The sequence below is a fragment of the Musca vetustissima genome, unplaced genomic scaffold, assembly GCF_032173495.1.
Source record: "Musca vetustissima isolate MV318-11 ecotype Yass unplaced genomic scaffold, APGP_CSIRO_Mvet_v1 utg14449, whole genome shotgun sequence".
In the NCBI taxonomy this organism is placed as follows: Eukaryota; Metazoa; Arthropoda; class Insecta; order Diptera; family Muscidae; genus Musca; species Musca vetustissima.
Genome location: NW_026883145.1, coordinates 375,301 through 393,618, shown reverse-complemented (window position 1 = coordinate 393,618; position 18,318 = coordinate 375,301). Strand labels below are relative to the sequence as shown.

At 33.6% G+C, this 18,318-nt stretch overlaps 1 protein-coding gene across 1 annotated transcript in view; it reads right to left on the bottom strand.

Moving 5' to 3' along the window:
* Positions 1 to 3,989: 3,989 nt before the first annotated feature.
* LOC133329903 (retinal homeobox protein Rx) overlaps positions 3,990 to 18,318 on the bottom strand; it is a 69,375-nt gene continuing 55,046 nt past the window's right edge. The window contains exons 2-3 of the mRNA XM_061538362.1: positions 4,643 to 4,821; positions 3,990 to 4,517 (exon numbers count right to left, since the gene is read on the bottom strand). Of these exons, the coding sequence (XP_061394346.1) occupies positions 3,990 to 4,517; positions 4,643 to 4,821 (707 nt within the window). The remainder of the gene's footprint in view (positions 4,518 to 4,642; positions 4,822 to 18,318) is intronic.

The window sequence follows — 18,318 nt, the reverse complement described above, 5'->3', positions numbered from 1 at the left end:
ACCGGAGGAGTACCATATAGATTTATTTTATAACACTAGCAAGTATCCGCAATTTAGTTTATGATTTTTTTTGAAAATAGTGATATTTTCCAATTTTACATAATACTGTCTGATAGAATTATTGTCTCAACCTTTTCTAAACCAACTCAACTTAATCCATAATATAGACCCCTATGCATAATATTAGGTGAGGTTCGACATTATAAAATCCTCCTTTTCGTTCAACCAACCAAAATGGTATCATGTATAAATCTACTCTTTAAGGACTGATTTACTAAACAGCACTTTTAGTCGGAATATTAAAACCAACCTTATAAAACACACAGATTTTTGCTCTATCTAAACCTCACACTATAGCGGTTCACATACCAAATTTCAATAAGGTAAACATACACGTACCAAATAAGTAATAAGTGTTCTATGAATAGTACATGTTAGAATATTTTTTATATTTATATATATTATATATTATATCATTTTAAAATCTAAATAGGGTGGCGTAGGAGATGACTGATACCTAGCAACAGCTCTGATTGGCTCTAGCATGGCAAAACGCAGGTTTCTTGGCCCCTCTTTCATCTCAATTGTGTACACTCCCCGCGATGTGAACTGGGGTAGCTACTTTCAACACCCGTGAAAATAGTGAGCTGATATGTGCCGTGAGTTCACTCTTAAGAACTATCAAAAATGGTTTGAGGCCGACCCTTGCCGACCCTCGGAAAACTCCACCTACTATGAAAAAGCAACGGAAAAGAAAATCAAACCCACAAATGTTGAAGACCCCCGAAAACTTATAAAAAACCACGATCTGGAATGTACACTTGGAATGTGCGCATGTTGAACAAAAAGACACAGTTTTCGCTTTGGCGAGTGTAGTCAAGAAGTACAAAGCCGATATATGATATGATTACGCACTATATTATAGTTGTCATGAAACGAGACATGTGGCTGCGGATTTATGGTTAACAGGCGAATAAAAGACCTCGTCTCCAGATTCACTCCAGTGGATGAGCGAATTGCTATAATCCGCATAAAAGCGAAGATCTCCTATGTCAGTCTTATTTGCGCCCATGCTCTGACGGAAGACAAAGATGAGCAGACCAAAGACATATTCTGACCATGAAATTAAAATTCTGCTAGGAGATCTAATGAAAAAATCGGAAAGGATAATAGGAAAGAGGAGGAACGTATTATAAATAAAAGAAAAATAACAAGAAAAACTTGGGCGTGAGCAAATCGAGATGTACGGGAGTCAGAAATAAGTCTGGAAATCCGACCAACGAGTAATATACTAAGCCGGAGGCTTTGGTGAAGAAGGAAACCTGGTGATTTATTCGACATCCCAATCCGCTTAGAGGTATTTAAAGCCATGTCTGCGTTCGGCATTCGTGCAAAATTTATACGGCTATACAGAATAACTTTCACTGGCTTCAATACCCAACATCCAGCTGGCAAATATCTTACGAGATTCAAAGGTGAACAGAAATGGCACAATACAAAAAAACAGCACATGTTATCTAAGTCGTCGAAAGTTACGAGGGGTAACAGCCACCTTCGAACAAAATGTGAAGGAGTCTACCAACGTGCTAGTGGCAGTAAATGGCAAGAAGACCAAGCTGATGGTATCAACGCGCAAGACGTCCAATAGATTCGGGCCAACAGTTGTACTTGAAAACTACAACTTTGAGGTAGTCAAATATTTCATCTACCTCGGTACCGCCATAAAGAAAACAAATGACATCAGTTTTGAAATACGGAGAATGATAGTGTTGGCCAGCTGATGCTACTATGGTCTAAATAACCAATTCAAAAACAAGGCCACCTCTCGTCAAATCAAAATCACACTCTACAAGGCGCTGATACTACTCGTACTGTTGTACGGATCTGAAGCATGGGTACTTGGGCAAGCGGCTGAAGCATCTCTTCGCCGAAAGATCTATGGGCCGATCTGTGTAGACGGTGAATATCGCCGCCGAATGAACCATTAGTTGTACCATATGTTCTTCGTCATCGATATCGTCAGACGTATCGAGCTGTAGTGACTACGGTGGCTATGGATGATGATGCCCAGCTCCAAAGGCATATAAAATCGAGCCCCTTCGAGTTTCACTTAGAAGGGACGACCACAAATTCGATGGAAAGATCACGTGGAGGAAAACATTTCGAAACATGGTCTTTCAAATTGGAAAAGCTGGGCACAAGACGACGCGGCTTATGGAAAAATGTTCTGTCTAGAGGCAGCCAAGTTATATAACTAAATATTTCAACCCTATGCAATAATAGCTACTCTCCTATCAAAGTTCATGATTCAAATTCCATTTGGACATCAACTAAATTAAATTTACTATGTATAGAACTATTTAAAACTTCCCCCTTGTTAATAGTACGAAGTTAAAAACCCGTCATATAATCTAATCCAAATACATAATTTCGTTATTATATATCCATGCTTCAATCCACTGCATATTGTACTAAACTGTGTTAGATTTAAAACGTTTGGAACATTTTAGTACCCTATCACCTTCTATTACAAACATACACTGCAATAATGACTCAAGTTTCAGTTTTTTCTAGTCACCCACTATCAAAGGTGCTAAATTTAGTAGTATATAGTACTTTACGCACAGTACTTCGAAACCATTTTCCAGGCATATAAAAACATGCTATATTAATTTAATATACATATAGTACATATATTTTTAATTAACTATTTATTTATTATATTTTTTGTGCTACAAGAATATAACATAATAAATTATATACTTATTTAATTGAATAATACACATAAATATGTATACTCGTATGTCTATTATATTATAAGTAAAATTATATGTGAATGGATAAGACTGAGAAAAGAAGCATTACACGTTGGAAATAATTGTAATATGTATGTTGTAATGTCATGGTAATTTGATTATAATACAGTAATTCAATACGATTCATCATTAGGAACATAATTCTATTCAGACATCAGACATGTAATAATACAGACATACATACATACATGGATATTAATATTGGCATATGTTTATTAACGACAAAAACCAATTAAGGACTATTAGGGAGGGAGTCAAAGGTTAAGCTTAAGAAACAAAAATATTTTATTAATATTTACATTGTAATGTATGGAAAAATAGGAATCGTGAAATTAGAGTTACAATAGTATAGACATATATGAGTCATTCCAAAAAGTAATCATTGATTCATATGAGGTTTTATTACCAAACATCGGCTAAAAGTGTATAACTACAATAAAAAATATTTTGAGGTTTCTCAAAATTTAGAGTTACAATCTTGTGGCATTTAGTTTAAAGATGCACAAGGACTCCATTCGATTTGATTGAGACAGGTAATCTAAAAAATAACCTACAACAGAAGCAAGCAAAGAAATTTCTTCATGAACTTTAGAGTTACTATGGCGAATTTGTCCTTCTGAGATTTTAATATACTCGCCAAAGGCTTTCATTCCCATAAGGAATTTTTCACACCCCCAAAATCCTGTTACACAGTTTTATCTTTATGAGATCTTCTGTTTAATAAACAATTTTCTATCTATTGACGAATTTTTTTCCTATCTAAATGGAGTTTGAAAATAATCTTTATTACGAGACTTTTGGAAACTATTTTACCTATAGCAAGTCTACTTCAAAGTCTCTTCATGAATATTTGTTTGTTTTTAAATTCTATCAAAACTTCATATCTTCAATTGCACAACGCGATTCTACGCGGAATGACCCATATGTTTGTAAACATTTTTTTATAATTCTCAAATTACATTTAAAAGGTAATAACATTCATAATTTCCATATGCATGTAAGGGCATGTCTAGCCACATTCAATTACAAAAACAAATCGAATTTCATATTAAATACTTCATTTTGGCAAAATTAGAAATCTGCAGATTTTTCTTCTACACGCCAGGATTCCTTTGCTTCTCCTGGTGACGATAATGTAATAGGGTACACAATTTCAATAATTTGATATCCTTTTTAGCCTCGACTGTTGTTGATTTGGCTGATGCTGCGTGTTGGTGGTTGATGTGGTGGTGATGATGATGATTGTGGTTGTCCTGCATCGGTATGGCTGGTGTCTTCATTGGAATCGTTAATTGTTGTGGGTTGGGAGTCTCCAGTTTCATTGCACGTGTTCCTGACTGGGATAATGTGTGGTTGGAGGTGTGGGTGAAGGAGTACTGGCATTGTACTGGGCTGCTGCTGTTGCACACTGACGATAGATCCTGTGAGCGTCGATGTTGTTGCTGCTGTTCCTGCTGATGTACCAAGGTTGCCATGTGTAAACGCTGCTGCTGAATGCCTGACTTCCGAATGCTGGTGAGAGTGGGGAGGCGGCTGGTGGTGATGTCGGCTGACTGGTCGGGTCTTTAAAATACTTAAATCATTAACATTTTCTAAAAAACTTTTATGAGCTGACAATTGTTTCACACTTTCAACATCCTTTTTGAGCTCCTCCATGTCCCGCTTTAGTTTGGCACGTCTATTTTGGAACCATGTAATAACCTGCAATGGCCGCAATCACATCACATCCATAGCATAAAATAGAAATACAAAATGAGATCGGGTTTTCATACATTAGCGATTTGTTTGCATTTGAAGGAATTTGATAATCAACTTTTTGGACTAACCTGAGCATTTGAGAGACCCAAACCGGCAGCAATTTCATCACGATCGGCTGGCGATAAATACTTCTGATAGAGAAAACGTTTTTCCAATTCAAAGATCTGATGATTTGTGAAGGCCGTGCGACTTTTGCGTTTCTTTTTGGGATTTGGCCGGGTGGCAAAAATGCTTAAGGTGGCAGGATCTGTAATACAAAAAAGGCGAACATTATGTATTAATGGGGTATTGAATGGGATATATTGAATATAATAACAAAATAAAATATAGACCGAATCAACAACCATCACTACTATAGCCAGTGGAATAAATCTTTGAAAATTTCGAAATATCTGTATTTCGTAATCGCTTATTTGGTAACAAAAGTGGATCACAATATTTTACAAAATACTTGTTTAGGGAAATAATTGAATTGTAAAAATAGTTGTAGCAGCATGTCATAAATGTGTTGTAATTAATTAATGTTGAGGTGTGATTTTTAGCGTGAATTTGTTATTTCCATTTATTTACTCGTTTGATCATTTCGATCAGCCCACAACGGATCATGGCAATTAAATCATGCCAAAGAGGCTGGCAAAGTGTTCATGTTTTTTGTTTTTACTGTTAACTCTTATTTTGTTTATCGACTTTTTGCGTTTAGATTAATTAAATATTCATAATTTTTGTTATTGATGGATAGATCTAAGTGAGTGACTGACGTAAACAAATGTTTTTTATGGGATTAGAAACTCGTTAGGTTATTTTGAAACGATTTCACAAGAAACTAAATCAATTTGATATCATCATCATGTGATTTAAATCATTTTAAGAAGATTAAACAATAGGGTTAGTATATTTTGTGGTCGAAGAGATAAACAAGAGAATAAAATTTTATTAACAATGTTATTCAAATTTGTGGTGGGTGGAAAATTCCTCTTTAATCCACAAGAATGTGTTTTACCATTCAATTTCCCGCCATATCACTTATAGTGGAAAATTGCGGCTATGGCCGCAATAGTTTTCAGTACGAAGATTTTTTCCCAGAGATAACTTAAAATATCAAATTAATGCTGGTTAAGCTAAAAACAGAGGACCGTAATATGATTGCTTCCATAAAAAGTGGACCAATATATATCAATTTTGGTATGTAGTTTTTCTAACCAATGTGAATTAAATTACAGCTAATTCGATTTAAAAAAAGTGCCAACATTCCCCAAAATACCACATAATGGGGGTACGGTTATATGGGGGCTATCTTAAAAAATGGTCCAATATATTTAATTTTTGGTAGGAAGAATTGAAACACAATGTGAATTCAAAGTACAGCCAATTCGGTTTAAAATCGTGCCCAAACATCCAAAATACCAAATATTGGTGGTACCGTTATATGTGGAGACTCTTTTAAAACCGGGAATCAATATTTACAGCCATTTCGGTTGAAAAACGTGCCAGAAAACAAATATTTGGGTGTACTGTTATATGGGGGCTATATCAAAACCGCTATATCCCATTTGCAATACCAAACATCCTAGGAGTAATGGCAATGTTAGTGCAAAATTTCAAAGCTATACAGGATATAGGATTTTCAGAATTTCTTTTTTAGAAAATATGAATATATTCTGAAAGTTCTCCCCTAGGGCCTTGATTTGAGCTAAGTTTACATACCACATCAATTTTAATTTTTTACAATATGGCGGTAATTTTCAAATTTACCCACTATTTAGAATTGTTTTTCGAATATTATGGATATATATTCGAAAGAAAGTACACCCCAGGGATTGAATTAGAGTTAGGTCTTAATAGTGCGTCTATTTTAGTTATTGTGAAATATAAAAGTTTGTATAACATCCTCACTGTCATCCGAGTCGAAAATTGTATGTGTTTGTATCAAAAAATCGTTTAAAGTCCATTTCATTTAAATTTTCATTTTCAAAATTAACCCTTTGGGGTTTGTACCTTTGCTAGGACACTTTAATATTTATCTTCATGCACATTTTACAGACATTTTTATACACTTCATTATGTGGCGGACTTGATTAGTCCTTGTATAGGCTCCATTGTTCAATGTTATTCCTGCTAAGAAGATGATTGTTCTGCTGCCACTTGTCCTAGATAATTTGGCAAACAATATTTTTGTATAAATATACAAAAACCACTTAGAAAAATGTCATCCTCCAAAATCTTGTTGCGCAGTGTAACCCAAATATTTTCCTACTGGTTGACCACACAAGCTTTAAATTACAAAAAATTAATGTATGAAAAAACATTATCCAATCGATAAAAAATAAGTTCACGATATACCATTTTTATGACTCGATTGCATGCGCACAAATTATTGCCTTACAAAAGAAATTTATATTTTATAGATCAAATTTAAAGTCATTGGACTAATCTATTCTCTCAAGAAACGAAGAAAATGATTTTACTTTCCATTCACACGAATGTGTTACATTTCCCTAGAAAAAAGAAGAAAAAAACGAACACCAATAGCACCGGTAGCAGAAATGATACAAAAAAACAATTAGAGTCATTTGATTACATCGAACTGGTAGTCAATCACATAAAGACGTCCGTCCACTCGTATGCCTGTTTACTTCATTCACATGCCAGCAGTATTCAATTTCATGTGGGGGTTAAATAAGAATCATTTAACTTGTAGCAGCAGCAGTTTATAGATTATGTTGGCTGGCCAACCGTTTGATGGAATCAAATCAAATCGACGAATTAAATAGAAACGCCGAGGAACGTCCAAGCTACGAGGTGGTGGCATAAAACACCCAGCGTTGGAATGCCTAACACTTTTATGGTTTTTCATTATAATCCATATCGGTTGATCTTTGCCGAGTAGCGAAGAGCATCAGAAGAGAGTGAGAAAATCGGGTACGCGTGTGTGTGTTTTTGGATGGGATTTTTGTTGAAATATTTGTTTTTGGCATGTTTTCAGGTGATTTTTATTAGCGCCTTTTTTGTTGTTTCTGCCTTTAATTAATCCGTATAATGGAGGAAAAAGCTCATCCGAAATTAATAACTCGAAATAAAAATTTAATTTGAAACAATTCACAAAGAATTTGAAATAAACAATAGAAACAAAGCAAAAAAAAAAAAAAAAAAAAACAGCAACACCATCATAGCCACAAACGGAAATGGTTTAATTATCCAATTGACGCTTGGCGATTAGCTAAATAGATTTCATTCATATCCAACCATTTAAATCCAACAACAACAACAAAAGTAAATTAAATTAGCAAGTGTTGTAAAGTTTTGGTGATTGGGATCAGCGTTAAACTTTTGTGTTATGTGTCTAGTATAGAGATTATTTGGAAATTTAAATCTAAGCCAAAGAGAGGTATAGCAAATGTATGAAAACACATTTGCTATACCTCCTTTTGGCTTAGATTAAAATTATATTATATATATATATACCTGACTTATGTAATTACCGATGATACTGAACGAAATATGTGATCGATATTTGTTGTATGATATTTGATTCAGAGAGTATTAAAAAATAAGAAAAGGAATGTAGTCATTGAAGTAATTGTATCCAAATTGTATCATCCAAAAATGTGGTTGAAAGATCTTTTTTAAAAAATTTTCGACGGTACCTTTGAATGACCTTCAAAATACTTTCTTATGGAATTCCATATCGATGGATTTGAATGCCTGTCAAACATTCATATATTCTGTAAAATTATTTCGATAATATTTATTAAAATTCCACGATGTCCTTTTAAAAAGTATCTTTAAAATAAGTAAAATAAGAAATCGATAAGACCACTTTCGATGTTGAGGTGGGTTTGGTAAAAATATTACGATATACTTACGGACATCCAAACGGATACTCCTTTAGCATCATATCAAATTTCAAATAAAAAAAAAAAAATTCTGAAATTAGTAAAAAAATGGGTTTCTGGTCCATAGTGCTCAAATGCCTTTTCGGTATGTTTAAAGTCCTCGGTCCAATCTGACTGTCTGTAATTTTATATTTCGTTTTCTTTTGGCAGCAATTTACCATGGAATAACCCCCATATCATGTTCATCTAATGGTGAAGCTCTGGTGACCGCTACAACCTTAATTTTGATCGCAATGAAAATATTCGGGTCTATCAACATATGTATATTTTATGATACAATATATTTTGGAACAAATATATGATCTCGTAATATTTATTTTCGTGTACATCAAAGTTCTTATTTGTTAATTGGTTATTTTTTGACATTTCACTCGGCCGAAATAAGATCTCAAAAATTCTAACTAATTACCTTTTATTAAAGACTAACACATCACACAAAGTCATATCATCAAATCTAAATCAAGATAACACACGTACGTACATGACCAGCCGGTCAAGAGCACAAAGGTGAATATCCACACCTTTAGCAGAAAAAAGGGCTAAGTCATGGCTTAAGTTAATACATTAAACCAAAAAGAGCAGAACAGAAACGAAACGAAAAAAAAAACACAACTATGAATATCTCAATTAGTAATGGCCTCTCAGAACGCTGTAGGAACATTAAGTGAAACCTTTATGTTTGTTGTTTTTGTTCTGTTAACATGGCCAAATTGACATAATAGATTTTTTTGTTTTGGGATAACAAATATAAGTACTCACGCACAAAAGTGCGAAAAAACAAACACACACACAATGAGAGTATTTTAGAACCAACAAGATCCTCATTAGCCATAAAGTAAAACGTACACCAAAGGAAGTCCAACAAAAAAGTCAATTCGAACTCGCCTACCACTCTCATTGTGAAAAGTGTGGCACAAGTTTTGTCATTGTTCTGCTAAAAAAATACCAAACACTCGCTCTTATGTCCTTAGCGGGTGTTTTTCATCCATTGCCTATGGTTATGATTAGTTATGCTCATCATGATGGTGATGATGACATTATTTCCATTTTGTTGGTTGGTTGGTCTTACCAAAAAGTCTATGAAATGTGACATAAGTTTCTGTCAAAGATCTATTGTTCCTCCAACCATTCATCGTCCTAGTTCATGTCTAGGTGTATTGTTTGCCTAGGGCATTGCGTGCTGCTATTGTCCTGCGCTGTAGTGTGAAGAATTTGTTAAGCAGATGACATTTAAATTATGACCATTAGTTATGGCCGACTCATCCACACCGGCAGCAGAGGTAGGGAGTAATGCCGACTGGTAATGTGTCATTATCTGAGAATAATAGGTAATTAAACTACAACAGAAGTCCAAATGACATAAAAGTTTTTGGTTGCGCTAAAGAATAAAAATGGTTTACTGTCATCCGTATAGTTCAGTAAGTAAAGAATTGTTATATCATATGTGAAGTTGAGAGTTAATGATGACGTTTTGAAGTTTATCAGAAATATTAAACAACATAGAAATGCACAATGGATATTCAATATGGGAGCAATTTCAAAACATCATTATTTAAAAAGTTCTCCGTTGGAAAATGCTGCCGAAGTCTTTAAAATCCGCTTATCCTTAAAACTTTCTGGGAGTATTTGAAATGTATGTACAAAAAATCAAATTGCGAGGAAACTTGGCACAATAGTAGTAGTACTTCCGGAACGAAGTAGTTCATTGTAACTTTTTCAATAAAGAAACGATAGGAACAAGATCGAGTTCTTTTTCTGATCTCTTTTTCTGAACATTAATTCGCTTTTCAGAAGATGACAGATTGTTAAAAATATATACACATGTGTTCGTCAATATATTATTGTGTAAATAATTAAATACATGAGTTTGTAACGCCGCGAAATATTGGTCTAAGATCCACCTATAAGTATACCGATAGTCATATCTCGACTAGCTGAGTCGATCTAGACATGTGGTGCTTACGTATTCATATATTATTTAGTAACCCATTATCATACTGGAGGGCGGAAATATAGCGCTGATCGCTTGAAATTTTCCATTACGATACCGGTATGGCCAAGGACAACGCCTATAATTTTCTGTGATGATCAGATAATAATATTGGGATGAAGTGGACCGAAAAATTAGTTTGTTGTGTTTTTTGAGTCGATCTATACCCTACTATTGGAAGCCGAACATCACAACACAACCCACGGTGAAGGGAATCTGGACAATTAATTAGAAGAGCTGTACTGAATATTAGTAATATTTGTTGACCTGTAGTCGGTCAGGATGCTGCAAATATCGCGAAATATTGCCTAAACTCAGTATGTAGTACCACAGATTTTCGTGTAAGTTGTGTAGGCTATCATATAGGTTTTCATATTGTACATGTTCCTCGCTTTTGTTACAAGTAAATTTTATTACATTCATGAGAATGCCACTATTTTTTCAAAAAAATTTTAACATTTTATTAACATCACAATTATTTTCTTACTTCGCTCTAATTTACCACTATTTACGCTCATATGTCCTCTCTATCTCTCATTTTCACAAAAACAAAAGTATTCCTCTAAAGAAAACATCACCACCCAATCAATATTCATTGTTTGGCTGTGTTTTGTTTTGGTATCGGTCTCCACTTCTCACCTTACTTGGTGTATTTGCAACCGTTTATTTGACTACTGTTTCTGTTGCTAACAACCGCCTAATTTCCACTCACTCGTTTGTGACTAGATTTGCATGCTATTGCTTCCTTATTTCTGACACTCTTACCGACCTCTTCATTGGGGTTACAAAATTCGCATATGTATTTTCCAAATTGTTTCGATATAAGTGCTAAATACAATATATAATATAAACAATATCAAATCGGCCAGAACCCTTATATGGGGACTATGTGGTATAATGCTGTTCATACTCTCAAAACGGAGACCTTTATAGATGTTCCGCAAAAATGTCCCGGAATAATTGTAGCGTACCCCTAAATTACTGTACGAATTTGATCTTTACTGGTGTCAATTAAGCTTTAGCTAAAAACGGAATTCTGGCACACTTGTCAACGATTTTTTAATATCAACTTACATAAAAATATTGACATCTAGTCCTATAATCAATATTTGATGATATATTAATTATAGTGCTGAACTATATTCTGCAGCATGATGTCCTTATTACAAGATGTTTTGGAAACGAAAAATGACAACTTTTTTATGAAAGTGTTGATTCCAATGTAAATATGGGTGTGGTTAATCAGAAAACACTAATTAACTCAACTTACAACGTTATGTATTTGTAACATAAAATTACTAAAAACGAAATACGCACATGTGGTATTTGCTCGTATGTACATTTGATGTAGTACTATATAAGACCTGCCACAAATTTTCAAAATAATGTAACTATAATTGGCAATTATGAAAAGTAAACAATCAGTCATTAAAATTTTCGTAAATATGCCCTCCACTTACAAGTCATGTTTACATTGCACGTTCTTGTATGATATTACATATAGTCGTTGTGCCCTCGATGTGCATGACCACCAATCGCTGATTTTTGGTAACTATTAATTTTTGTATGTGTGTTTTCCTATATGTAGGTCATATTTTTCTTTTTAGAAGTATCTCTCCTACTTTGGCCACATCAATGTTTAAACGTTTTGTTATTGGACAAATATGGCTTGTGGAGTAGCTTTCGGCCTCGTTTTTGTAATATCATTTGCTCTGGTCGATTTTTTTTTCTTAGGTGGCAAAGATGCCTTTTGGACAAGAAATAATAATGGCGTACGAGCCATGGGTTTGTTTGCTTGTTTTTGTACTCCCTACCTTGTTTCCGCAGACAATTAATTTAAACTCCTTGTTTTTTTCATTCGTTTTTTGCATAAACAGCTGCATAGATGTATGGCCGTTGGCCAACCGGCATATTGGTGTTCGGTGTGGTTCAATGAATATCCTCCTCCTTTTCCCTGTATTTGACAACTTGTTTGGCACTTTTTGTTGCTGTTGTTCTTACCTTGATCTGAGTCTGGTTACTGGCTGTTTGTACAAGTAAAAAACAAATTTTTATATAATGTTGTTGTTGTTGTTGTTCTTCTTCTTCATTATTTGTATAAACAACCACATAACCAAAACAATTTATCTCCCTCCCTTTTGCTTTTGTGTGTTCTTTTTTGGGGTTATTTTTTATTTATTTTCGCTCTTAATTTTTTGTTGTTGTCGATGCGCATTAATGTATTTTTTGGTTATTGTTTTTGTTGTCGTTGATGAATTTCGCCCATATTAATGACATTATTCTTGTTGTTGTTGTTGTCATTTTTAAACGATGACAAAAATATCAAAATGACTACCCATTGACCGAATGTGTGGCCTGTGGCTTAATAAAAAACAGCAAATTCTTTAATTTCTGCTGGTTTAGCTGTAGGTTCTCCTTCAAAAGGGAAAGCTCTCTGAGCGGCAATAGTCATAATGAAAGGCTGTGCAAGACAACATAACTTAAAGGGTTTTGAATTGACACATATTTTTGGGTGATATGAAATAACAATTAAGTTTGACTGGACAAAGCAAAACGAATTTGCCAGATGTATAAACAAGAAGTTTGTTTGAATGAAATACAAGTGTTTTTTGAGGGGAAATTCTTTATGGAGACAATTGATACATTAAGTAGATGAAATAAGAGGATATACAGGGGAAATAATCTTTTTTATTAATAATGTTTAATAATATATTATTTCAATATCCGGTACAAATATTCAAAAACCCGGCTTTTCCTTCCTAAAAATTAGTTAATGTTTATGTTTTTAGAAAATAATTCGGACGAATCCGACAGTTATTCGTAATAAAGAATTTATACACAATATTTTGAAACACGTACACATAGATTTTTAGTGACATGACAGGATTAAAGTTGAGAAAATACAATTTAAACGTTAAAATATCGATTTCTCGTCTTTGAGGACCCCGCCTAAAATCTTATGGGCGATATTTTTGTAGTATTGTGAGGTATTGTGTGGATAAAAAAATCACATCTTGTTATAGTCGGAGTCCGGTTCAATTACTTAAGGACGAAAAGAATACATAAGTTATCGAGTTCTACAAAAAAATTCTCATTCGATTTTACTGAAGAAATGTAATTTCAAATAATGCTTTTAATAACTACAAATAAAGATATGAAGCTATATTTCCATGTATAATAAAAAATATCGAATATTTCATTCTGGGATATTCATATACTAACCAAAGTCTTTTGACCCAAAGTTTCTTGGAACGAAATTCCTTTCTGTCTGGCTATTAAGCATGATAATTATTAATTTCTATTCATCGGTTCACGCTCTATGTTAACACTTCCACAAGACGTCAAAATTTGTAAAATGTAAATTTGATTGTACATGATAATATTTTTATCAAATCATCATAAAATCAGAAAATGATGTATTCTGGGCCACTACTTTAGGTACTCGCCCGAATCCGAAGTGAACCAATCGGTCTAAAAATGCCCTTATTTGAATTGGTAGTTACTTTATTAAAGCATACATAATAGGTAAATGTAGGCTGTATATTTGCATGCACGCATGCGTTTTATTCCAAGAAATATGTTTGGATCTCAAAAAATCTCGTCTTGCAGTATTTAGTTTACGGTTCAAAAAATATGCAGAATGACATGTTATACAAAAATGTTCTTCAGTCAAATCGAATGACTGAAGACGTGTAATCTCAAAATTAATCTGCAATAGCCGCAAACAAAAATATACAATTTATTCTTCATGACCTTTACAGTTATCAGCAATAAATGCATCACACTATAACTTTAAAATTGTACCTATGGTGAATTTGTCCTTCTGGTTTAATAAGGAGTTTCCAAGGAGTTTGTTCAAATAATAACTATTGTACTTTATCTTTAGAAGAGTTATAGTACGTCAGATTTTCTTAGAAGAGGTACACTTAATTTCTTATTAATAGAACAGAACTAGCTTCAGAATGATTTATATTTTAGTTATACTATTTTCTATTTAAACATAACTCTTTTTTTATTTTGTTTACCTTCATATTTTTAATAAATATTTATAATCATTATAATTTTATCTTAACACATTTTAAAGCTTTTATTTTCTTATTAACGTTACACGCCAAATTGCATTACACACATATAAATATAACATGCGTTTTCTTAACTTATTATTTCTTAAGAAACTATCGTGTATGTATAAAGGTATGGTCGTGAATATGAAAATTAATAAGAGTCGGTATTTTGATATAATTAAAAAGCATCGAGATCATGATTATATAGTTAACATTACGGCAACTCAACCTGAACATGGCGAAACGTAATAAAGTGCAGTAGCGAAAGCTTTTCGGAAAAAAGGAAACTCATTTATTTGATGTGTAAACGCCTCTGAAAAACTCGTAGGCGAAACATCGGATGTTAACTAATTCGAACTGAATTATAAAAATAAAATATGTGCTATGTAATAGCCCTTTCTGAACATAAATACTTGTATATTCCAACCCAAGGCATTTAATGGAATTTATGATAATTCAAAGAAATAACACCCAAACTATTTGATTAATAGACATTAATTGAATTTAGACACGCACACAATTCACAATTGCCAGAGCATAGACAATTGTTGTTGAATAATTTGTACATATGTATATATCAAGATATGTATGTGTATATTTCGAAATAATTTCAAGTGTAAATTAATGACAGTCCATAGGTTTGGAATCTCTCTAGATACTCATGTGTATGTACTAGTTAAAATGTTTAAGCATAAATAATGCAGACGTGTTAATAAACAAAAAATACAAAAACTTTTATTCACAACTGAAAAAAATCAAAACATTTAATTTCTTATTTTAGTTAATAAAGTCATCTCATAGTTTTATTGTTGTTGTCAACTTGTCAATACCATCAGCGTCTTCTGCATTTGAAGGAAACAGCACAATGATTAATGTTATTTTTTGTTAATATCAAAAATATTGAAAAATTAATCAAAAGTGTCTTATCATAATCAGCCAAAATGTATAATCCTTTTTTTGGCTGTACATTAGACTGAGCTTCGTTCATGGATAATTGTGAGGTCATATTAAATAAGTGAAACCAAATTTCTAAAATATTGGGCAATTGTGTTCAATCACATCGATACATTCAGAATATTATAAGATTTATAATTTTTCAAACTTGTGTGCAGATGAAATCGGGAGCATCAAAAACTATTATCCTAGTTCGTTAGTTATTATTTGGTTTCCAACCAAATTATTTATTAACATAAACATCAATCCTTTGTATTTTCGATTTAAATTCCCATTACCTCAAGCCCACCCAGTTGTACAAAAAATATCAATTGTCTGCTATTATATAGTTATATAGGTAGTTACTTTGTGATCTAGTTACTTCATACCCCAAAAAGGAACTCAAAATCGACTGTTGGATTTTTTTGTCAATTGAAAAAGTTGTCTACGCACATCATACCAATTCAGTAGTTACTGGTAATGCAAAGGGTAATGAATCGACTATCGAAATGACTGTATACTGGTAACGCAGGCAGGGGACAATTGACTTCCCCAATGACATACCCATGTTAAATTCACCAGCCTAGGGCATGAAGTGGTAACTAGTGGTACTTACAGGTAATTAGTAAAATATCTAGTTCATCACCAGTTACTCGAACTACTGGGCAGCTATGCTTGACATAATTCACACACACATACACACAAAACAAAAGAAAGCGTCAAAACACAAATCAAAAATAACAAGAAATTGTTATTATGTTTTATTATAGCCATTGATGATGACAGCTCGGCTCAGCCATCAGCTAGCGATTATAATCGTCGCTTTGAATCAAACAAAACGCTTCGTTCGACAATATTCTCACCAATCGATATTAAATGGATCTCTTTTGTAATTGTTGAGGCAGTTGAACAAGTTCCCCCGCTGCTGTGGTTTGCTACCACGGTCGGCGGTAGTCGGTTCCTATTATTGATAAGACATTAAAAGCAAATTTGTTACCAATCACCAAAATGACCGTTTTCAAAGACTTCTGAATGCCCATAAATATGTTGATCCTTAAGATAAGAATCTTTCACACGCACTCCCTGCTCACACCACGCCACACCACAGACAAAAGAGTAAAAGACAACAGCGCTCAATACTCGACTCGATACATTTTATGATTCTCTTCAACAAGATCATCGTTGTTATGCCGTTCTGTTCTGGAAGCTGAAACAAATTTATTTATGGTTTGGACGGGATAGTGAACGAGGTTAGCGCTATTGTTGTCGTTGTTGTTAATTACGTTTTTATTGCCTTTATTGTTGACGGTACGGTTTGGGAAATTGAATTTTATGAGGATTGAGATGAAAAAATGTTTCTGGAATTTTAAGTAGTTTTAAAGGAATTTGTGGAACTTTGTTTGAAATTTTATACAAAGGAAAAGAACAAAGCTTCTTGAAATTCCAAATGATTTGTGATGATGGAAATCTCTTTATTTCAAAATTTATTTTGTTAGACGTACCCTGCACCATAAGACGGAATGTACATTAAATTTGTAGTTTTGCTGGCAATGCTTCTAAAATTTCGTCCGAGGCCTCATAATTATATCATACACAACTATGTTATCGGGGTATTGTACATTTGAACGGCCCAAGAGTTTTTAACGCCGTGAATTATTGGTCTTAGACCCACCTTTAGTAAACCGATCGCCATATTTCGACTAGCTGAGTTGATCTAGACATGTGTGTCCGTCCGCCCATTATAACTTGTAAACACGATACAGGCCATAGTTCGGGCAAAAGGTAATCCCTATTGTTTTTGGTAATGTGCGGTTAATATTTAGGGAATGAAATGGACCAAAAGCTTAGAGCGATTAAAAAAAAGACTTTTGTCTTGACCCGAACATGACGAAGATTTACACAGAGAAATGGGTCTGACCATGGAATAAGCATGGCTATTTTAACATTGGTCAACAGTTGTCTACGTATTTTTGATTTGTTTGGTATTACCATTACAACACTAAAGGGCGGCAATGTAGCTCTGATGCCTGTGAAATTTTACATGATTTCCGGCTATGGCCTACACCTACAAATTTTGTTAATCATCAGATGATAATTTGGGAATGGAATGGATCAAAGCTTTTTTTCTGTATGGTTCTTAGTCTCTATAGGAATCACTAATGTTAGCCGAACATCACAAGTTTTACACGAGGAACGGATCTGGGCAATTATTTCATTTGGGGTGAGGTGGACCAAAATTTGAATCGTGATTCGGAAAATATGCCAGGGTAAGAAAGAGGAGTTGTCCATCTCTTATCTATTAAGAAAATGCAAAAATTTCCGAAGTATCGCCCTGGACCGGAATATAGATCTGCAGAAAATTAAAGTTCGATGATAGTTGTGTAGGGTATCATATGGTCGGCCCTGTCCCATTATACTGCTCACTGTTTTTTTTATAGTCTTGACTAGAGTAAAATTGTATGTAGTTTATGGCCATGTCCATCTGATCTTCGATAGAGTAACCCTCGTATAACGATATTGCCCACATTAGGCAACTTTAAGTTTTACACCAATCAAATGGCTGTAGATTTGACATCTCGAGCTCTTGGAAGATAATAAACTCCTTCATAAATAAATTCCACTATAGGTCAATGTTTGGATATATCCGCCATATAAAAGTTCCACTCAATTTAAGGTATTTTCAGGTATTTCAAACCTCATTTTTCAATGTAGTAATAGTCTTTACCGTCGTACGAACAATTATTAAATATTTCGCCAGGTCATGGAGCTGAGAACTTTTTTAATACATCAAAAACTTCTCCAAATCTCATCTTGGTTTCTAAGCTGACCGAATTTTGTCGGAACATATAAAAAAGCCATGAAAA